General features: G+C 42.9%; 1 protein-coding gene across 4 annotated transcripts in view; it reads right to left on the bottom strand.

Annotated features, from left to right (window-relative positions):
- IFT80 (intraflagellar transport 80) overlaps positions 1-19,773 on the bottom strand; it is a 2,191,035-nt gene that overhangs the window by 1,380,468 nt on the left and 790,794 nt on the right. For all 4 annotated transcript variants that reach the window (XM_044070463.1, XM_044070465.1, XM_044070466.1 and 1 more), the window contains exon 8: positions 18,965-19,102. In XM_044070463.1, the coding sequence (XP_043926398.1) occupies positions 18,965-19,102 (138 nt within the window). The remainder of the gene's footprint in view (positions 1-18,964; positions 19,103-19,773) is intronic.

The following is a 19,773-nucleotide window of genomic DNA, read 5'->3' as shown; positions in this document are numbered from 1 at the left end:
AGTGTCTGTCTGCCTGGGATGACATGATAGACAAGCCTCGCTGTTTTGCCAGAGATGGGTTGCACCTGTCACCCCTAGGTTTTCGAATATTGTTCAAGGCTCTTGCCGTCCCCATAGTGCCTTTTTTAGGCAAGGCTCAAAGGACAAACCAACCACTGTAACCAGCACAGGTAACCAAAAACTAAGGGTAATGCTACTCAACGCCAGAAGTCTCAACCTCAAAATGCACACACTCGAAGCTCTCCTTAACATAGAGAAAATCGATGTTTGTGCAGTGACGGAAACCTGGTTCAAGGCTCAAGAGAGCACCCCCAGTACAGCCAGGTTACAATTCATATCATACCTTCCAGCCTCAGTTACCGGATCACAGTACAAAGGGCGGAGGTGTATCCATATTCATCAAGGATACCCATATATCCAGGTTAGTGGCGCAGCATGATGCCCCAGAGATCATCCATGCGCAACTATCAGCAGGCAAAATTAGAAGTTATGTACCTACCATAACGTTCCATGTTAGTTGTCTTCTCTCGCCTTCTTTCTTGCTGGATGGGTTCGGAGCCGATACTCGGCTCCGACTCGGCACTTGCTTTAGCTTGAGAACTCCTTTTACCAGCTCGAGGCAACCCTATATCCCATGATGCAAGGCGGAACTACCTCAGATCTCGTTTGGCAGCTAACCTACCCTGCTAAGGACTAACCTAACATAATTAGGAAAACAAGTTCATAAAAAGAGTCCTCATATGAAGGCTCAGGAGGAAACAACTTGATAGGAACTCTTCAAGATCTGTCCAGGCCAGGGGGTAGGAGGGAGGGACGCAAGAAAGAAGGCGAGAGAAGACAACTAACATGGAACGTTATGGTAGGTACATAACTTCTAAATGTTAAGTTGTCAATCTCGCCTTCATTCTTGCTGGATGGGACCGCGTCCCTAGCACCTGTATCCCGGGTGGCTCAATGGAACAGACTCTTGAGAACTGTGGAACCAAAACTGGCCCTATCTCTGGAGGCCAAGTCCAACTTGTAATGAGAGACAAAGGTATGAGGCGTGGCCCAAGTAGCTGCTGCACAAATAGTATCAATGGGTAGTCTATCCTGAAAGGCTGCAGAAGTGGATAGACTCCTGGTTGAGTGTGCTTTTGGTTTAGAAGATAGCTGCTTGCCTCTGAGAGAGTACACAAAGGAAATGGTGGAAGTCAACCATCTGGATAAGGTCACTTTAGAAACTGGAAGACCTATCCTGTTTTCTGCATAGGAGACAAATAATTGGTCCGATTTTCTGAATTGTTTAGTTCTATGCAAATAGTACCTGAGCTGACGATGGACATCCAAAAATGAAGCTTCTGTTCAGCTCTGTCGGAATAGTTTGGGAAGAAGACTGGTAGATCTATAGATTGGTTAATATTGGTTTGAGACACAACTTTGGGGAGAAAGGAAGGGTTCGTTCTTAATGATACCCTGTCCTTATGAAAAACCAAGTAAGGGGAGCGAATGCAGAGAGCTTGAATCTCGAAACCCTTCTTGCTGAAGTGACAGCCAGTAAGAATATAGTTTTCCAGGTCAATAACTTCAAAGAACATGAAGCAGACGGTTCAAGGGAGGTAGTATCAAGGATGCCAACATTAAGTTTAGATCCCATTGTGGAGGAGGATGCTTTATAGGCGGCTTTAGGAGAAAAACTCCTCTCAGAAAGGCCTTGCATAATCTATGAGACATAATGTTATTGTCATGCAAGCCAACATGATACTTGGAAATAGCAGCCAGTTGTACTTTAACTGTAGATGACGAGGATCCTGAATGAAAAACCTCCGCCAGGAAATCTAAAACAGAATGTACAGGAGCAGTAAAGGGATCAATATTCCTGGAATTTGCCCAAATAGAAAACGCCGCCACTTGCTAGCATAAACAGTCCTAGTGGACGACTTTAAGGAAGACACTAAGATGTCTCTGACGGAGTCAGAGATCATCGGAAGCCTGGCTAGGGAAGGAAGTGGAGCAACCAAGCAGTGAGGTTGAGAGAATGAATGGCCCGGTGCTGCTGACCCGACTGGTGGATCAAGAGATCCGGAACTGGGTCCAGATGCCAGGGCTGCACCAGAAGGTGACGATGCAGAGACGGAAACCAAATTTGTCAAGGCCAATAAGGGGCAATGAGAATCAACTTGGCTCTCAAAACGGTGGCTTTCTGAATGACTTGTGGAATCAAGGGAAAAGGAGGAAAAGCGTACAGAAGTCCCCGGGGCCATTCCTGGGTTAGAGAGTCTCTCAGGGGTTGGCCTGGAAGGGGAAAGAGGGTGAAATAATCGGGACACTTGTTGTTTTGAGGAGTAGCAAAAAGATCGCAACAAGGAGTGCCCCACTGCAGAAAAATCTGATCCACTACAGATTGATTGAGAGACCACTCGTGAGGCATCAGAATGGATCTGCTCAGCCTGTCCGCCAAGAGGTTGGACCTGCCGGGGATGTGCGTTGCTATCAGAAACCGATGAGAGGAGATTGCCCATTGCCAAAGTCTGAGAGCTTCTTGACACAACGGATAGGACCTGGTCCCGCCCTGCTTGTTGATGTACCAGACCACGGACATGTTGTCCGTTTGTACTGCAATAGTCCCCGTGGGAAGAAAGTCGTTGAGGGCCTGCAACGTTAAAAGCACCGCTCTCATCTCCAGGACATTTATGTGCAGATGGTATTCTATGGGTTGCCACATCCCGTGGACCATCCTGCCCTGATAATGCCCCCCCCACCTGATCAGAGAGGCATCCGTAGTGACTGTGGCAACTGGAGGAGGGGAAACAAAAGGTCGGCCCTGATGAAGAAGAGGGGAAGATATCCACCAATTCAGATGAGTTCTGCACGACTGTGTGACTAAGATTTCGTGCCTCATCGGGAGACTGTGGTATGACCACTGCGTGAATAGCATCCACTGCAGAAGACGCATGTGGAAGCGAGCCAGTGGTAGTAGAACAATGGCCGCAGCCATAAGACCTAGAACCTTCAGTATAAATCTGGCTTTGACCTTGTTGCTCTGCAATAAAATCCGAGCAATTTTTGGATGTCCAGAATTCTTTGATCTGTTAGTCTGGCTAACATTTTGACGGTGTTTAATTCTGCGCCTATAAAGGTGATAGATTGGCAAGGCAGCAGAGAAGATTTTTCGAAATTTACTGAAATTCCCAAACTCCTGCAAAGCTGTAAAGTGTAGTCTCTGGTCTGAAGAAGCTGACACCTGGTCGTGGCGGAGAGGAGCCAGTCGTCCAAATAAGGAAACACCTGGAATCCTTGACGTCTCAGATGAGCTGTGACCACTGCCATGCATTTGGTGAACACTCTGGGGGCTGAAGTGAGGCCAAAGGGCAGGGCTCTGAATTGGTAATGACTGGTCCCTAGCCGAAAGCGGAGAAACCTTCTGGAGCGCCTGTGAATCTTTATGTGATAGTACGCGTCCTGAAGGTCTATAGAGCACATCCAGTTGTCCTTGCCCAGAAAGGGCAGAATGGACTGAAGCGTGACCATCCGGAATCTTGCCTTCTTGACAAATCTGTTTAGACTGCTCAGGTCTAATCTTGGTCTCCAATCTCCCGTCCTTTTGGGGACCAAAAAGAATCTCGAGTAGACGCCGGATCCTACCTGGTCTGCCGGCACAGTCTGGACGGCTCTTTTTCTAGGAGCTTTGAAACCTCCTGTTCTGCCAAATCCCTTTGACCGGGTGAGATGTCTGGAAGGGATTGTTGAGGTCAGGATACCTTTCAAGGGGATTTTGTAACCCTCGGATATGATCGACTGTACCCACATATCTTGTGATAGGGATTGCCAGGCTACTGGGTACAGCGAAATCCTTCCCCCGACTGCCTCCAAGGGTGGACAGTCGGGCAACACCTCAGGGATGCTGAAAGGGCTTCTCAGGAAGAGACTCCCTGTTGCCCTGGTTCTGAGGACCCCCCCTGCCTCTAGGGCGGCGTCTATTGTTGTTACCCCCTGTGCCTCTGGGGGTAAACTGACCACGTGTGTCCGGTGTAGCTCCTTGGGCTTTGTGGAACCACATCTTCCCCCCCTTCTGACCCTTGGGATATGGTCTAGAAGGAGTGGAAAAATGGACTCCAACGGCAGAAAGAGTTTTACCGTCCTGCTCACACCTGGTCAAGGTATCCTTCACCTGAGGTCCGAACAAAGCCGAACCATCAAAGGGGGTATTGGTGAAGGACGCCTTAAAGGGGTCCACAAAATTACAAAGCCACATCCAGGCTTGGCGTCTAAGAGCAACTCCTGTGCCTGTGGCCCTGCTCGCTCCATCGGCCGCATAGGATATGAGCCGCATGGAGGAGTTGGATAGGGAATTCAGGATTGATAGCTGTGAGGCAATCTTTTCTTGGGCCCCAGCAGCAGAAGGATCCTGGACCACTTCACCCAGTTCCTTGAGAAGATCTCTTTGAAGCCTGGTAAAGTGACAAAGGTAGTTCAGCGAACGCATAGCAAAGGTCGCTGAAGAAAACATCCGCTTTCCATACCTGTCCATGGTCCTAGAATCCTTGTTAGGAGGATGGACAGGTACTGAAGGATTCGCCAGTTCCTTCTTAGTGGCCGCCGCCACCACCATAGCATCCACAGAGACGCCCTTGGAAAGAAACTGTTTGTCCGTAGGGGCCGTGATAAATTTGGATGGTCTCCTGGGGACAGGTTCCACAGAATCTGGAGCCGCACGCCTTCGAGCCACTACCTGCATAAGTGGGTCGAAGGCGGAGACACCCAGGAGGTGGAGGGTCGGGATCCAAAAGCCTCCAGATATACCGACTCATCCTCGGAGGGATCAATGGATGGCCAATTCCCCTCTGTTTGAGGAGCTCAAGGATGTCTGAAAAGGAGACATCCTCAGAGGGGATCGTGGGGAACCCTCCGACTCATCTAAGTCGGTATCCAATGTAGTAGACTCGGGAGTCTGTGTGTTTCCTCTTACACGTCCTCTTCCGAGGGGTTCACCTGCTGGATCAGGAGAAACTTCGGAAGAGGAGGGAATTCCCAATGGGGAAACCTGGGGCGATTGATCCCTGGGCCTGAGAGCAAGAGGCTGGCAAGAGGCGTCTACAGGCACTGAAGAGGGAGGAGCTAGAGGGATGGACCGTTGACCTGGCTCAGAGGCCAGGACACTCCTCATCACCTCAAAGGCTCCCATCCCCAGCAGGCCGGAATATCCCCGATCCGAGGATACAGGAATTCCTGGCTCCACTGAGAGGGAAGGCTCCGAGGCTGATGTCGGTGCCGAGCTTACCAAAGCCGAAGCCCCGAGAGGGAGAGCGGGGTCGGACAAGGGTCCGATGCCACTAGCCCCCTCGGAGCCGACAAGGGAAACCCGACGACCGGATCCCTCCAAGGAAGGCCTCAAGGAGGAGATCGGAGCCGAGGACGACGGAGCCGAAGGATGTATCGGCTCCGGCGCCGAAACAGTCGCTGTCCCGAGAAGCTCCGGCTCCGAACTCTGGTGTGGAGTCGGAGGAGGAAGTTCAAGGGGTGAGACAATAGCCGAAGTCTGTTGAGACGGGCTATGGAGCATTTGGGCCAGTGCCTGCGACTTCAACAGCCTGCTTACCACCCTCTCTAAGTCGTGGTCAGACAGCCTGGAAGATCTCGAAGATCGGCTCCGATGGCTCCACTCCGACAAAAGAGGAGACCCCGGAGCCGAGTGGATACTCTGCAACGAAGGGGACCGAGATCTCTTTCGGGACGAAGTCATCGGAGCCGAAGTCCCCTGAATTCCAGATGGAGCCGAAGGTTTCTCGGCTCCGATGCTGGATAAGGTGTCGGCTCCAGCCGGAGCTGACAAGGCCACAGTAGACAGGGTGTCGGAACCAGTCGGTGCCGAACCCACTACTTTTGAAGCAGATAGATCGGTTCCAGCCGGAGCCGATCTCGGCTCCGACTGAGCCGGAGCCACCGGAGGAGGCTTGGATACTGAAGCCTGAGCCTTCGGTGGCTTAGAAGGTTTCCCAGACCTTGTTTTAGAGGGAGAACCTTCTGGCTTAAGTAAGCCACGGAGGATTAGCTTATTCCTCCGTTCCTGCAGGACTCTCTGGCTAAAAGAGTGACACAAAGCACAGGAGTCCTGCATGTGCAAAGGCCGCAGGCAGTAAACACAAGAAGTGTGACCGTCTGTCAGAGACATTTTCTGACAGCACGAGTCACACTTCTTGAAGCCTGAGACCTTGCCTTCCTTAGACATTATCCTAGAAGGAAGTCACACACAAACCCCAACAAACACACACAATTAATCCCCTAACACACAACACACAGGTAGGGATTAACCAATGGGGTTTAGGCCTAACTAAACTTTTATACTAAAGGAAATAAAAAGTTTTGAAATATAAGGGAATAGGGTGGGCTGTAACACACTACAGACTATAAAAATGGAAACAAGGGGGAAATAAAACCCTAACTAAGCTTTTCTCTTTTGACAAGAAAATTACTTACCTCAGCTGGCAAAGGAGACCTCTTTCGCTAAGCGGCAAACGAGATCTGGGGTAGTTCCGCCTTGCATCATGGGATATAGGGTTGCCTCGAGCTGGTAAAAGGAGATCTCAAGCTAAAGCAAGTGCCGAGTCGGAGCCGAGTATCGGCTCTGAACCTATCCAGCAAGAATGAAGGCGAGATTGACAACTTAACATCCACATTTCAAGTTGTAGCCGGTTATAGATCGCCCACCATGTCCCAAGATGCTCACTCTGCATTCCTTGAGACACTGGAAAATATAAAGGTCCTACCCAACACCATAATCTTGGGTGATTTCAACTACCCTGGTATAGACTGGGAGAACTACCAATGTTCCAACTCCTATGCACAGCGATTCATAGAATTTCTAAATTCAAATGCCCTTGAACAACTAGTATGTTCCCCCACTAGGGGGGACAACATATTGGATTTAATCATCACAAATATGGACGCCCATTGTACCACACCCGTTATCACCCCCTCCTTGGTCAGATCCGACCACAAACTGATAACCCTGGACATCCTCACTCCTCCACCTCCCCTAATCAAAGAAACCATAGTCAAAAACCTTTCCAAAGCAAACTTCAAACGACTTGCATCCGAAGTGGAAAGCTTCACTATTCCCTTGCAGAAGGATAATGATATCCAGGATGTGGAATCCTACACCAAGGCACTCTATATGCATCTTCAGGATTGCATGGACCGTGCTATCCCAAATAAAACCAAGGCTCCTTCCTCAAGCAAGAAGAAACCAGTCTGGTGGACCCCGGCCATAAGCAAACTTTACAATAAAAGGAGGAGACTTATTCAAAAAAAGGCCAAATCTCAGTAGAAAAACCATCCCTGATCAGCATTAGTAAGACATTGAGGGCCCTCATCAAGTCAACTAAAGCAAATCTTGAAAAGAAAGTTGCCAAGGATAACCATAAGGCCTTCTATGGCTACGTCAAAAACCTAAATGGCAACACTCAGGTCTGTTCTGAGCTAGTACAAAGTGGAACAAAATACACTGACCCTTCTGACATTGACAACATCTTGGCTGACAGGTTCAGTGCAAATTTCTCTCCCCCCTCACCACCTACAGGACCTATTACCATTCTAGGGGATTGTGTAAGTCCAATTATTACTGATACGTTGGTTAACAAGGCTCTATCTAAAGCTAAAAACACTGCCTCCATGGGACCAGATGGTGTCCCAGGCTGTGTCATACGCGAGCTCCAAAAGGAATTAATCCCGCATCTTAATACCCTGTTCAGTCTCAGCCTCTCCACAGGATATGTGCCCATAGAATGGCGCACGGCAATGGTGGTCCCGCTACACAAGGGTGGGGCCACAACTGACCCTGGGAACTACCAACCAATAAGCCTGACCAGTCTGATCTGTAAGGCTATGGAGCGAATCATTATGGAACTCATAAATGGAGAGATTGGGAACCTCCAGTCGCTGGACCCCACACAGTTCAGCTTCGTCAAGGGCAGATCATGCCTCCTGAACCTGGTGGATTTCTTTGAGACAGTTACTCAGGCTATAGATAAGGGAAAGGAGGTACACACGGCTTACCTTGACCTTGCTAAAGCATTTGACACCATTCCCCATTCGGGTATTATTGATAAGCTCACCAGCCTGGGCATAAACCCTTACATCACAAGATGGATCGCAAACTGGCTCTCAGACAGATCCCATAAAGTAAGAGTAGCGGGATCTATGTCCGAATCCAGACCAGTAACGAGTGGTGTGCCTCAGGGCTCTGTCCTGGGGCCCCTCCTGTTTGGCATATACTTCTCAGAAGTACAGGCAAGCACAGAAGGGCTGTGGCTGACTAAATTTGCAGACGACTGCAAACTGGGTGCTATAATAGAGTCTCCAGCCGACATGGAGATCCTCCAGAAGGGCCGAAATGAGACTGATGCATGGTGTCAAAGCCATGGTCTCAAGCTAAATGCAAAAAAATTCGTAGTAATCCCCTTTGGAAAAAACAGAGTACCCGCAAACTACAACATAGGAGGTAAACCCTGAAATCTGAAGAAGAAATAAGGGACCTAGGGACCCAAGTAGACAGTCAGCTTTCCTTTGATAACCATGTTGCCAAAGTGGTTAGAAAATCCTTCTATGTGACCCATCTGATCACAAAAGGGTTCGCATCAAGATCTAAGGATGTAATGGTGCCCCTCTACTCTTCCCTCATCAGACCCATTATTGAGTACAATTCACCAAATGGAATGTACCTGGCTAGACATCTCCAGCAGCTGGAGAGACCACAAAGGTACCTAACCAAGAGGATTACTGGCCTCAAACAGTTGCCCTATGCAGCACGATTGAAAAAGCTAAGACTGTTCTCTATTGCATACCACTTTCTCAGAGGCGATCTTTGTCTAACGTACAGAGCCATGTCCAACCCAGAATTGTTGAACATGCTCCATCTTAGCAAAACCAAATGTACTCGAGCTACACGCTCTAGGGATATAAACCTCAACACAACAATGAATAGAACATACTGGAGGGACAGATTCCCTTCGCAGAGACTTCCCTTACTATGGAACAGGGTCCCGATTTACATAAGACAGAGCCCTTCACTATCACTCTTCAAGAGGAACATTGATGAGTGGATGGGTAACAGAAAGATCACACCAACAGCACTACTAGATAGGGGCCAAGGGTACTAGCTGCTAGTACAAGGGTCTAGGGAACTACTAAAGGGGCGGTGAATACCGCACAACGTGGCTGGGCTAATATATGCCTTCGAGCAGACAGCCCAGTACCAACCTATGAATCTATAAAGGTGTTACTGCTCAGTGATAGGAGTCTAAACAAAAAAAAAAAATACAGTCTCTAGGAGCCCACTTCACTCTAGAGAATGCTGATGTTGGTATGGTCACTGAGATATGGTTTACAACTCTGTAATGCACACCAACAGTGCAAGGTTATAATGCCTTCTACACATTTAGACCAGCTACTACACAGACAATGACTAAAGGTGGAGGTGGTGAAACAGGACAATGCACTTGAGCTTCTCCACTTGCAAATCACCAAAATCCAATACCACTTCCTTGCAAGCTACAGGTCCCTCTCTATGACCTAGGACACCCATATCATGTATTTAAACTTACGGAAACACTCACCATCCAACCCAATACCATATTCATAGGTGACTTTAATTGCACCACTATTAACTGGGAATCATATACAACACCAAAAGTACAGGCACAGAGATTCCTGGATTTTGTTAACACTAACTCCCTGGACCACATTGTCAATACCCCAACCAGCAGTGTGTAACTATACTAGATCTAGTCCTCACTAATATGGGAGAGTGATCCACACCCCCTAGTGTAATGTCTACTCTATTATGGTCAGACCAAAAATGGTCTCCTTTGAAGCAAAAATAAAACCTGGAACCCCAGCTAATCCTGGACTATTCAGGTACTACTCTAAGGTTAACTTCCTACTATTATGTGATAGCCTGCCAAAATTTCAAGCCCTCATAAACACTGAGAACACTGCTGCCTATGTAGAATTTTTCACAGAAACCTTACACAGGCATGTTTATAGCTGCATAGAGGCAGCTCTACCCAATACGAAAAAGTACAGAACTAACTCAAAAAATAAGCCACCCTGGTAGAATCACATCATCAACAGGTTGTGTAACAATAGGAAGAAAACCATGGCAAAAATTAAGAGCTGCAGCAACCAGCAGGATAAAGCACTCCTGTCAAACTGAATAAACAACTTGGAGGACAAATAAAGTCTACCAAAACCAAATTAGAGGTAGATTTGGCCTCCCAGGCCAAGGACAACCACAAGGCATTCTTTAGCTATGTCCACAACCTCAAAGACAATACACACTTGTGTGCAGAGCTCATTGCAAATGCACCCACCTATACCGAGCCAGAAGATATAACAAACCGATTGTCTGATAAATTAAGCTCCAACTTAAACCCTCTCTCCTACTCAAACTTCCCTTGGGAAATACCATCAAATATTTAAGAACACTGCATCAATGGGCCCAAACAATATTCTAGAATGCCTTCTAAATAGCATGAAACATAATCTATCAAGCCCTCTGGAACTGCTACTTAAATGTAGCATCCAAACAGGCTTTGTGCCTCATGAATGGAGAGCAGCAACAGTCATCCCTCTGCACAAAGTGGAGGGAGCATCTACAGACCCTAGAAACTACACAAACTACTCTTGTATGCAAATCCATGGAAAGAATTACCATGGAAATAATCAGTAATGACATAGGAAACCTCCAGACACTGGACCCAATCCAATTTGGTTTCATCAAGGGCAGGTCATGCCTACTTAAACTGATGGACATCTTTGAGAAGGTCACCAAAGCAATGGATGAGAGCAAAATGGTTCACCCTCCCTACCGTGACTTGGCCAAGACATATGACACAAAACCCCAACTCAGGCACTGTTGGCAAACTCAAGAGGTTAGATACAAACCCTTATGCCACCAGTTAGACAGCCAGCTGGCTCACGACAGAACACAGGTAGTTAGAATTGGGAAGTCCACCTTTACAAAGAAAGGCCAGCCACAAGCAGAGTCCCTCAAGGATCGGTCCTGGGACTGCTCCTTTTTGGCATTTACTTCTCCGACATCAAGCCAATGTCAATGGCATGTGGCTGACTAAATTTGCAGATGACTGTAAAGTAGACTGACCTCTCCTAAGACAAGCTTTGCTCAATTATTTTAGAGTTTTAAAGGGTGTTTTTAATTTTGCCATTGCCAACTGTCTCATTGACAGTTCTCCCCTCTGAAATCTGTAATCCAGTGACTGGAGCACGCCTTAAATCTCAGGTCCTGTGCCTGCTTCAACTATTTCCTAAACAGTACTTGTGATTCAAATGACAAAATAATGAGTGATTCAAAACAACTGATAATGTGATATGATATGCTTCCCTTACCATTTGCCCCAGTGTTCCACTTGACCAGACAAACAGCCAAGACTCATTCCAGATCACGCAGGAGTTATTATGGTATGTATTTCATACTAGTAGTAGCTAGCTACTGTCTTTGCATTTTAAAGTTATACTAAGAAACTCCAAGAATCAAGACAGAAAGTACAGATGCTACAAAATGCTTTACACATCAGAATTCCAGAGATTCTCAAATCATAAAATGTATTTAACCTTAAACAGTTTACATATATGAACATACAGAAAAAAAATAAAGGCTTGTAAGAAATTAAAAAAACAGCAGCAAATAAAAACACTGGACAATCTTTCTAATCACTTAAGCTCAAGTTCTTGGGTTCTCAACACACTTCTACAAGTTTAAAACAATCAGTAATTTGTTTGAAGCAGAGCTTGTACAAAAATATATTCACCTGCTGGGCTCCCACGATGGCTGCAGTTACTGTCTAGTAATGACACTGCTTGGATGCCAGCAATGAATAAATATGGAGAAAGTGAAAGAAAATCAACCGGAAGAGGAGAAAAAAATTCTGGAGAGAAGAACCTTGCAGCTGTTCAACAAAATGCAGTTTGGCCTTTAACTTTACTGCAGAAGATTGATTCCAGTAATTTAGAGGAAAAGTAAATCAAATGCACTCACAGGTATTTAACATAAGAGACACACAGGTAGAAAGTATAAAGAGAAATGACAAAAGGCTGGAAAATTACAAGAAGTTTTAAATAGATGTTTAGATGAGCTGACAAACCTACAGACATAAGAGGCTGAAATAAAGGAAAGACTAACTGAATACAACTCTTGTCAAAAATGTTTCAAAAAATTGTACTGCTAGAAGACAGCATACAGAGAAAAACTGTTTAGATTTTATTAATGTTTGTACGTACATTTCATTATATGCATCCCAAGTAATAGTTAAAGCAGTTATTTACAGTATGCAGTCAGAGGTATTTTAAATGTGAGGTTGGGAGTGTTATCAGAGACTGCTATATATGCTAATAATATTAACATAAGGAAATACATTTTTCTTAATTATAACATCCAGGCTTCACACTGTAACAAAATATGAAAGGCTGGAAAGAAGCAAGCTACAGTTAATATAATGCTGTGATCTTGGGCTGCTGGGATGTAAAGTATGGTAATCATACTTTACAGTAATAAAAGATAATTAATTTCTCTGTTTTCTATAGGTGTATGTTTAGACTGCCGTCCTTAGTTTAAGTAAGCCACAGATGTGCTTTTTCAGTAAACAGGTTTAAAAAACAAAAGAAAAGATGAACACATGGAAAAATGTTAATTCTTACATTTGCAGAGTTATTAGATGCTTACTTTTCCATAACCTACTGCTTTCAGCTGGAGACAAGCAGCACAGAGATACAAGAAATTAATCATCATGAGCAGTCTGACCATTGAGTTCTGCAATCTACAAGGCTTCTTTCCTGCACTTACAGAGTTAATAGCTTTTTTCTTACATTAGCACTGTTTTTAGCTGGAGTCTGCAGTTGCAAGCAAGTAGTCATATAAAAGGTCTGTGATTAGTGTGCTCTTTCTTTTTTTTTTCTTTTAAACAAGAAACATCTTTATTAAATTATCACATATGACATAGGCAATCTTAACTTTATATAAATGAAAACAAACCACATTGACAGAATACTACTTGCAAACATTATACATTACAAACCACATTGCAGTTGCAAACAGTATACTTCACTTATAATCTAGCCAGTCATTGTCATCTATTACATATCTCATTCAAATTCTGCCTTCTTTTACACCTTGTTTCTCCTCTGCATGAACTGTTCCCACAATTCCCATTTTTTTCCTAAGTAATACCCTCCTACCTTTTTCTAAAGACCCCAATTCTAGTTGTTTTATCTCTGTTAGTATATTAGCTGCCTACTTCTAGTAAAGTTCACTTACACAATGATTTCCATTTTCTAGTAACTGTTTTTTTGGCAGCCACCATACTTAAACTACTATGGTCTAGGCAATTCAGATTTTGTATCACAGCTCAAAAAAAAAATAATTTTCCTTAGTTACACCAATTTGCTCACCCAGTATCTCTGACATAACAGTCCACAGGGAATTTTTAGTCTGTTAACTAATTAGGCTCCCAGAAAGTATGTTCCCACTTACCTCTTTTTTCCCTATTATACCTGTAGTGTCTACTTGGAGTATAAAAATACTATGTAAACACTTCCAAAGATCCTAAATCTTTCAGACTTTGTTGCTTATTTGGGGGACATAAATATATATCCCCCATTATGAATTCCTTTTGCAATCTCTCTTCTCAATCCTTTCTAACCTCCTATGATTTTACAGTTATCATGCAATATTTTACATGCTCTACAAATTATTTCCTTTTTTAATGGAAGTTCCTGTTCTAGATTCCACTAAAAAACTCTACCAGTGCTGGTCTTTCATTTAGGACTACCCTATTTCTTTCGCTTTGCTTATACTCTGACATCAATCCTTGATAGGGAAGGCACTCTCTAACCTGCAGTCCAAATACATTTTTGGAGTCTTCCCATTCCATTACCTTTCCTTCTCTAATTATTTGCTCCCAATACCTTGGTTCATTTGCCAGTTTTCTCCAACAAATTCCAGCCCCCTCTTGCATATTGTCTGTATCCCTAATTGCAGTCATCCCTAGCAGCAAAATCTCCTTTATCCATTCCCGTGTTGGCTTAGTTCTTAAAATACTATCTGCTACTTTATGAATATAATATTCTGTATGATTGTTATCCTCCTTAAAGGTCTGCATCCAAAATCCTAGTCTCTCCTTGTTTCTTGAGCTTTCCCCTTGTTTCATTATCATCAGCTTCCACTTTGAATTATAGTTTTCTGCTTGTGCTATTTATAGGACCTTAACTGTGTTGCTCTAAAATACCCCTTCAAATCAGGTAATTCAAATCCACCTAGTTCTATGTGAAGAATCAGCTTATCCCACCTGACTCTTGCTGTCGTCTCCTCTCAGATAAAATCCTTCAGCTCTTTATTAATTGCTATCCACAACTTTTCCTCTGGTTGACAAAAATATGCCTGACCTATGTACAAGATTAAAGGGACTAAAATCATTTTAACTGCTATTATCTTACTATCAATATCCATATAACAGACCTTCCATTTTTGCAGTTTTGTATTATCTTTTTAGTCTCTTCTCACGTATCCTTAGCTGCCACACTGGAATCATTTTAATCCATACTCCTAAATACTTCATTTTATCATGCCCCAATAAATATGGATATTGCTGAACCAATTTGTGTGTGGGTACATAATTCACTGCTACTGCCTTTGTTTTAGCTTTATTAGTTTTGTATCCCGAAAAGATCTGAAACAGCCTCAAAATGTTCCACAACACACACTAGTGTGTTCTGAGTGAAATGCACAAGGTACAATATACTTAACTTTTAAACAGAAATTGGGAAATAGTTCGGTGAAAGTAAATAAAGTATGAAAGCATGGAAAGTATTTGCTTCATCAGCAGACTTACTACTTTAATGCATTAAATACAACAGTACATAATTTAGTATATTTAATGAAAGGTAGCAAGTGCACTTTTTCTTAAGAGTAAAAATTCAGTTGTACTGAAAGCAAGTTGTTTTTCACATGTGGATGTGGAACAGTGATGAGATAAGGACAGACAGCAATCTGTGTAAGTGAGAACATGGGTTCTAAAATGCGTCTTAACATGGTTACCTAAACTTTAGAATATATAATGCCTGTGGTGAAGCTATCAATTTGGGGCAACTGTTCCTATCTGGAGGGGTAAACTTGCATTTTGAAAAATGTACATAGAGTTGTATGTCTGATGTGAATTACATGGATGTTAGGTTTAAAAAAGTATTTTTTTTTGTTTCTTTAAAGAAGTGAAAACTCTGGTAAAATGCAACATGGATTGAAATAGAGATGAGAAAAAGAAACTGCATGCAAGATCAGTCTGCCAAACATAAACATGTACATATAACCTGCAAGTTGGAAACATTCAAAAGAATTGCCATACACAATATATGGGAGCAATACATTTTTTATCAGAATGACATCTTTATCAATATTAATAAGGAAATTAAATGGCCTTACAGATATAGACAAAACTTAAATCGTATTAGTTTATATTATGCAGGGTAGGGTGCAAACAGCAACGAAAAATAACAAGACATCTATAGAGCTATTACAGATACTTCAGAAATTTTATGAAAATGATATAAACCAGAAGAATGAGGAAACCAAAAAAAAGGCACAAATAGAAATAGTTACGGAAGATAAAACTATGCCAATCCTAAACAAAGATGATGCTCTACAATCAAGATAGGAAGAGATGGGATAAAAACAGTGATATATAATCTATCAACAGTGAAGTCTCCCAGAACAGCTGGCATTCCCATGGAAATGTGGAACTTAGGAGGGAAGAAAGTGATAAAGACTGAGAACATTTTGTTTAACAATACTTAAACATGGAGAAAGCATCACCATCTTGAAAAAAGCTTTGATAGCTGAAGTACGCCTTCAGATCCAGCTTCATACAGTCTCATTCCATTTTTAAATGATGATTATAAAGTGCTTATGACTGTATAACATAACAGAACAGCAAAGATGTTATCAAAGTTGACAGAGAAGGACCAGTGTGGTTTTGTGTAGGAGAGGCCCACATTTTGACAACATTAACAGAAAAATGAAGATCCAGGGGGAAGCTCAGTGAAAGAAAAAAATCACCATTGTTGGGGGGGGGGGCGTGATGCTGAGAAAGCATACAATAAAATCAGCCAGAATTTTATAAGCAGTACAATGGTAGCACGTGTGTTCATAGGTTCATAGGTTTATACTAGGCTATCTGCCCAAGGGCATTTATAAGCCTAGCCAGAATTTTTTGGCTTTCGCCACCCCTTTAGTTTGAAGGATACTATGCCCATTATTTTGCTGTGCCTCTGTCAAGCAGAGACACTGAGATAATCGCTGGGGTATATCTGCGATCTCCCATCCATTGGTCAAGATTTCTCTTGAACAAAGCCAGCGAGGTGCTCTGCCTCACATGTACCGGGATTTTGTTCCACAGCATAGGGAGTCTCTGGGTGATGCATCTGTCCCTCCAGCACGTCCTATTAATAACCGTGTCGAGGTTTAAGTCTCCCGCCCTTGTAGTTCTGAGGGATCTAGATTTTTTGAGGTGAAGCATGTTCATCAGTTCTGGGTTGGACATGGCCTTGTATGTCAGGCACAGGTCACCTCTGAGCAGACGGTAAGCGACTGAGTATAGCTGAAGTTCCTTCAGTCGGGCAGCATAGGACATATTTTTGAGACCCTTTATCCTCTTGGTAAGGAACTTTTGGGGCCTTTCCAGTTGTTGCAGGTGTCATGTCAGATACATTCCGAATGGGGCACTGTACTCAATCATTGGCCTGATGAGTGATGAGTACAGGGGGACGATGACTTCCCTTGATCTAGATGTGAATCCCTTCATGATCAGGTGGGCAATGTAGAAGGTCTTCCTAACTACTTTGGCAACGTGAGTATCAAATGAAAGGTTACTGTCAACCTGGGTACCCAGATCCCTGATAACCTCTTCTGTGCTTAGTGGGTTGCCGCCTATATGGTAGCTAGGGGTAACCTTGTTTTTCCCGAAGGGTATGACTATGCATTTTTTGGAGTTTAACTTTAGGCCATGGTTCTGGCACCAGTTTTCCGTTTCTATAAGACCCTTCTGAAGGATATCTGGGTCAGATGTGTTCTCAACTATGGCGCCCAGTTTGCAGTCATCTGCAAATTTTGTCAGCCATAATCCTCCTGTGTTTGCTTGTACTTCTGAAAAGTAGATGCCGAACAGGAGAGGGCCCAGGACTGAGCCCTGTGGGACACCACTTGTGACAGGCTTTGAGTCTGACATGGCGCCAGCAACTCTGACCCTGTGGGTTCTGTCAGTTAGCCAATTTGCAACCCATCTTGTGACATATGGGTTTACATTTAAGCTGATGAGTTTTTCAATGATACCTAAGTGGGGTATTGTGTCGAAAGCCTTTGCCAGTCATACAGTCTCATTCCATTTTTAAATGATGATTATAAAGTGCTTATGACTGTAGGAATAACAGGTTTAATATGGATAAAATATGAAGGGCTAGATGCAAGAATTATGGTGGGACCTTTCCTCTCTGACAAGCTGTGTTTGAACAGAGGAACCAGGTAGGGATGCCTTCTTTTCTTACTTTAACTTGCTTTTTATTTACAACAGTTTGTAAAGAAAAATAATGGATTTATACATTCAATGCTGTAAATGGTATAGTACTTGTGAAAAGTTAGCTTTATTTGCAGATGATATCATTTTGTATTTGATAAATCCAGAAAAATAAATTTCACTTCTATGGATCATTCTGAAAAATTTCAAGCCCTTTAGAATATAAAATTAATGAAGATAAAAAAAATGTGTAGCAATAAATGATGTGCCTATGCATGAACTGGCAACATAAAATATTTAAGTGTGTTGAATAAAAAGGATTTGGTTACACTGGCTATGGATATATGAGAAGAAATTAGACAAAAGACAATACAAAATCTGAAAAAGTGTAAGATCCTGGTTATGGATAGCAAGATACAAGCACTGGAAATGTTTTATTCCCATTTAATCTTGTATAGAGGTCAGGCATATTTTTACCAACCAGAGAAGTTGTGGATGTTGATAAAGAGTTGAAGGAATTTATATGGGAAGAGAAGAGCACAAGAGTTAAGTAGTATAAAAAGATTCACCCACAGAATTAGGTGGTAGAGTTATTTGATTTGAAGGGGTAGTTTAGGGCTAATGCAGTTAAGTCCCATATACATAACTCAAGCAGAAGGCTACAAATCAAAGTGGGAAAAGATTATGATGAAAACAGGGGGAAAGCTCAAGAGATGAAGAACGATTAGGATTTTGGATGCAGGTCCTAAAGTGCAAAAGCCACCACCTTTCAGAATATTACATTCATAAAGTAGCTATAGTATTATAAGAAGTGGAGAAAGAAGACACTACCAACACAGGTGTAGGCAAACAGAAACATAGAAAACAGACAAGAGGGGGCTAGAATGTACTGAAGGAAATTAACAAAAGAACCACTGCACTGGTAATAAACATCTTAGGATGGAAGAGTAATAGAGTGGGATTAGGCTACGCAAAACGTAGACTGCAGTCAATGATTCAAACAGGCAAGTTCTTAGTGAAAAAAACATCTCTGGTAGAGTTTTTGCTTGAGTCTACAAGAGAAGCTGCTAGTAAAAAAGGAGGTATTTAGCAGGATGTATACAATAATGCATGCTAACTACGAGAATCTATCAGAAGAGGTTAGAAAGGATTGGGAAACAAGCATGAGCATGCAATTTACAAGGAAAAATATGAAGAAATTTCAAATCTTGCAAATGAGAAACAAAGTTCAAAAGATTTAGCATTTTTGCATGGAAGTGTCTGCAAAGATGTTTTATACCCCAAGTAAACTTCAGAGGATTTTTTTATCATGTGGGTGGTAAATGCTGGAGGTATGATGGGGAAGAAATATTTTATTTTTTTTAGAAATTTATTCAGTTATTCCAGTTTCAAAATCAACAGTAACTTACCCCTGTCTTATCACAAAGTCTCAGAGTGTTAAATGATCCCACAGCAAACAATTCTCCATTAGCAGCCCAAGACACTGATGTCAAAGGATAGTCATGTGGCTGTGAACTATACAACAGACTGCCATAACTGTCCCACACCTGAGCAAAACAGAAAATGTGATGAAAAAATGTATAAGTAATGGACAACATACATTATTTACCTAAAGCAAAGAAACAATTTAAATTTTATCTTCAGTATTTGTGCATTATTGGATTTTCATTTCTGAACAATTTTCATTTTTAGGCAAAGATTTTCTATATGCAGTACACAAAATCACTTTAAAGGAAAGGTAGTTCAAAGGCTGCTATTTCTCTTGCAATATTAGATAATCACTCTCAGTGATTATAATTAGTCCAAACTAAAAGAGCTCAATGACACCAACCAAAGAAGTATGACAACCAACACAGGTTAACTCTTACTAGAACCAGACAAGTAAAAATACTTCAGCCCTAAGTACCAGTGAAAGGATCAAATTAACCAAACTACAGAAGTCCATATTCTCTGAGATCAGTTACAGTCACTAACTTAATTGCTTCAGGAAGGATCTAAACAGCAATGGACTACTGACATAAGGAAAATGCACCCAATTGCAGCACTAGTGACCTACGTTTGTCAAGTCAACATAGGTTAAAAAGTCAAAAATCCAAATAGTAGGGGTGGACAGATCTTCTGCTGGCCTACATACTCTCAAACCAACTGTAAGGTGCAGATATTTGTCACTGGGACTCCAGTCATAGGTGGATACTTATGCATAAAACAACCAGCAGAC

The sequence above is a fragment of the Protopterus annectens genome, chromosome 4.part1 (assembly GCF_019279795.1).
Source record: "Protopterus annectens isolate FY-2018-M chromosome 4.part1, PAN1.0, whole genome shotgun sequence".
Taxonomy (NCBI): domain Eukaryota; kingdom Metazoa; phylum Chordata; order Ceratodontiformes; family Protopteridae; genus Protopterus; species Protopterus annectens.
The sequence above is the reverse complement of the archived record's forward strand: the minus strand, read 5'-3'. Positions and strand labels throughout refer to the sequence as shown.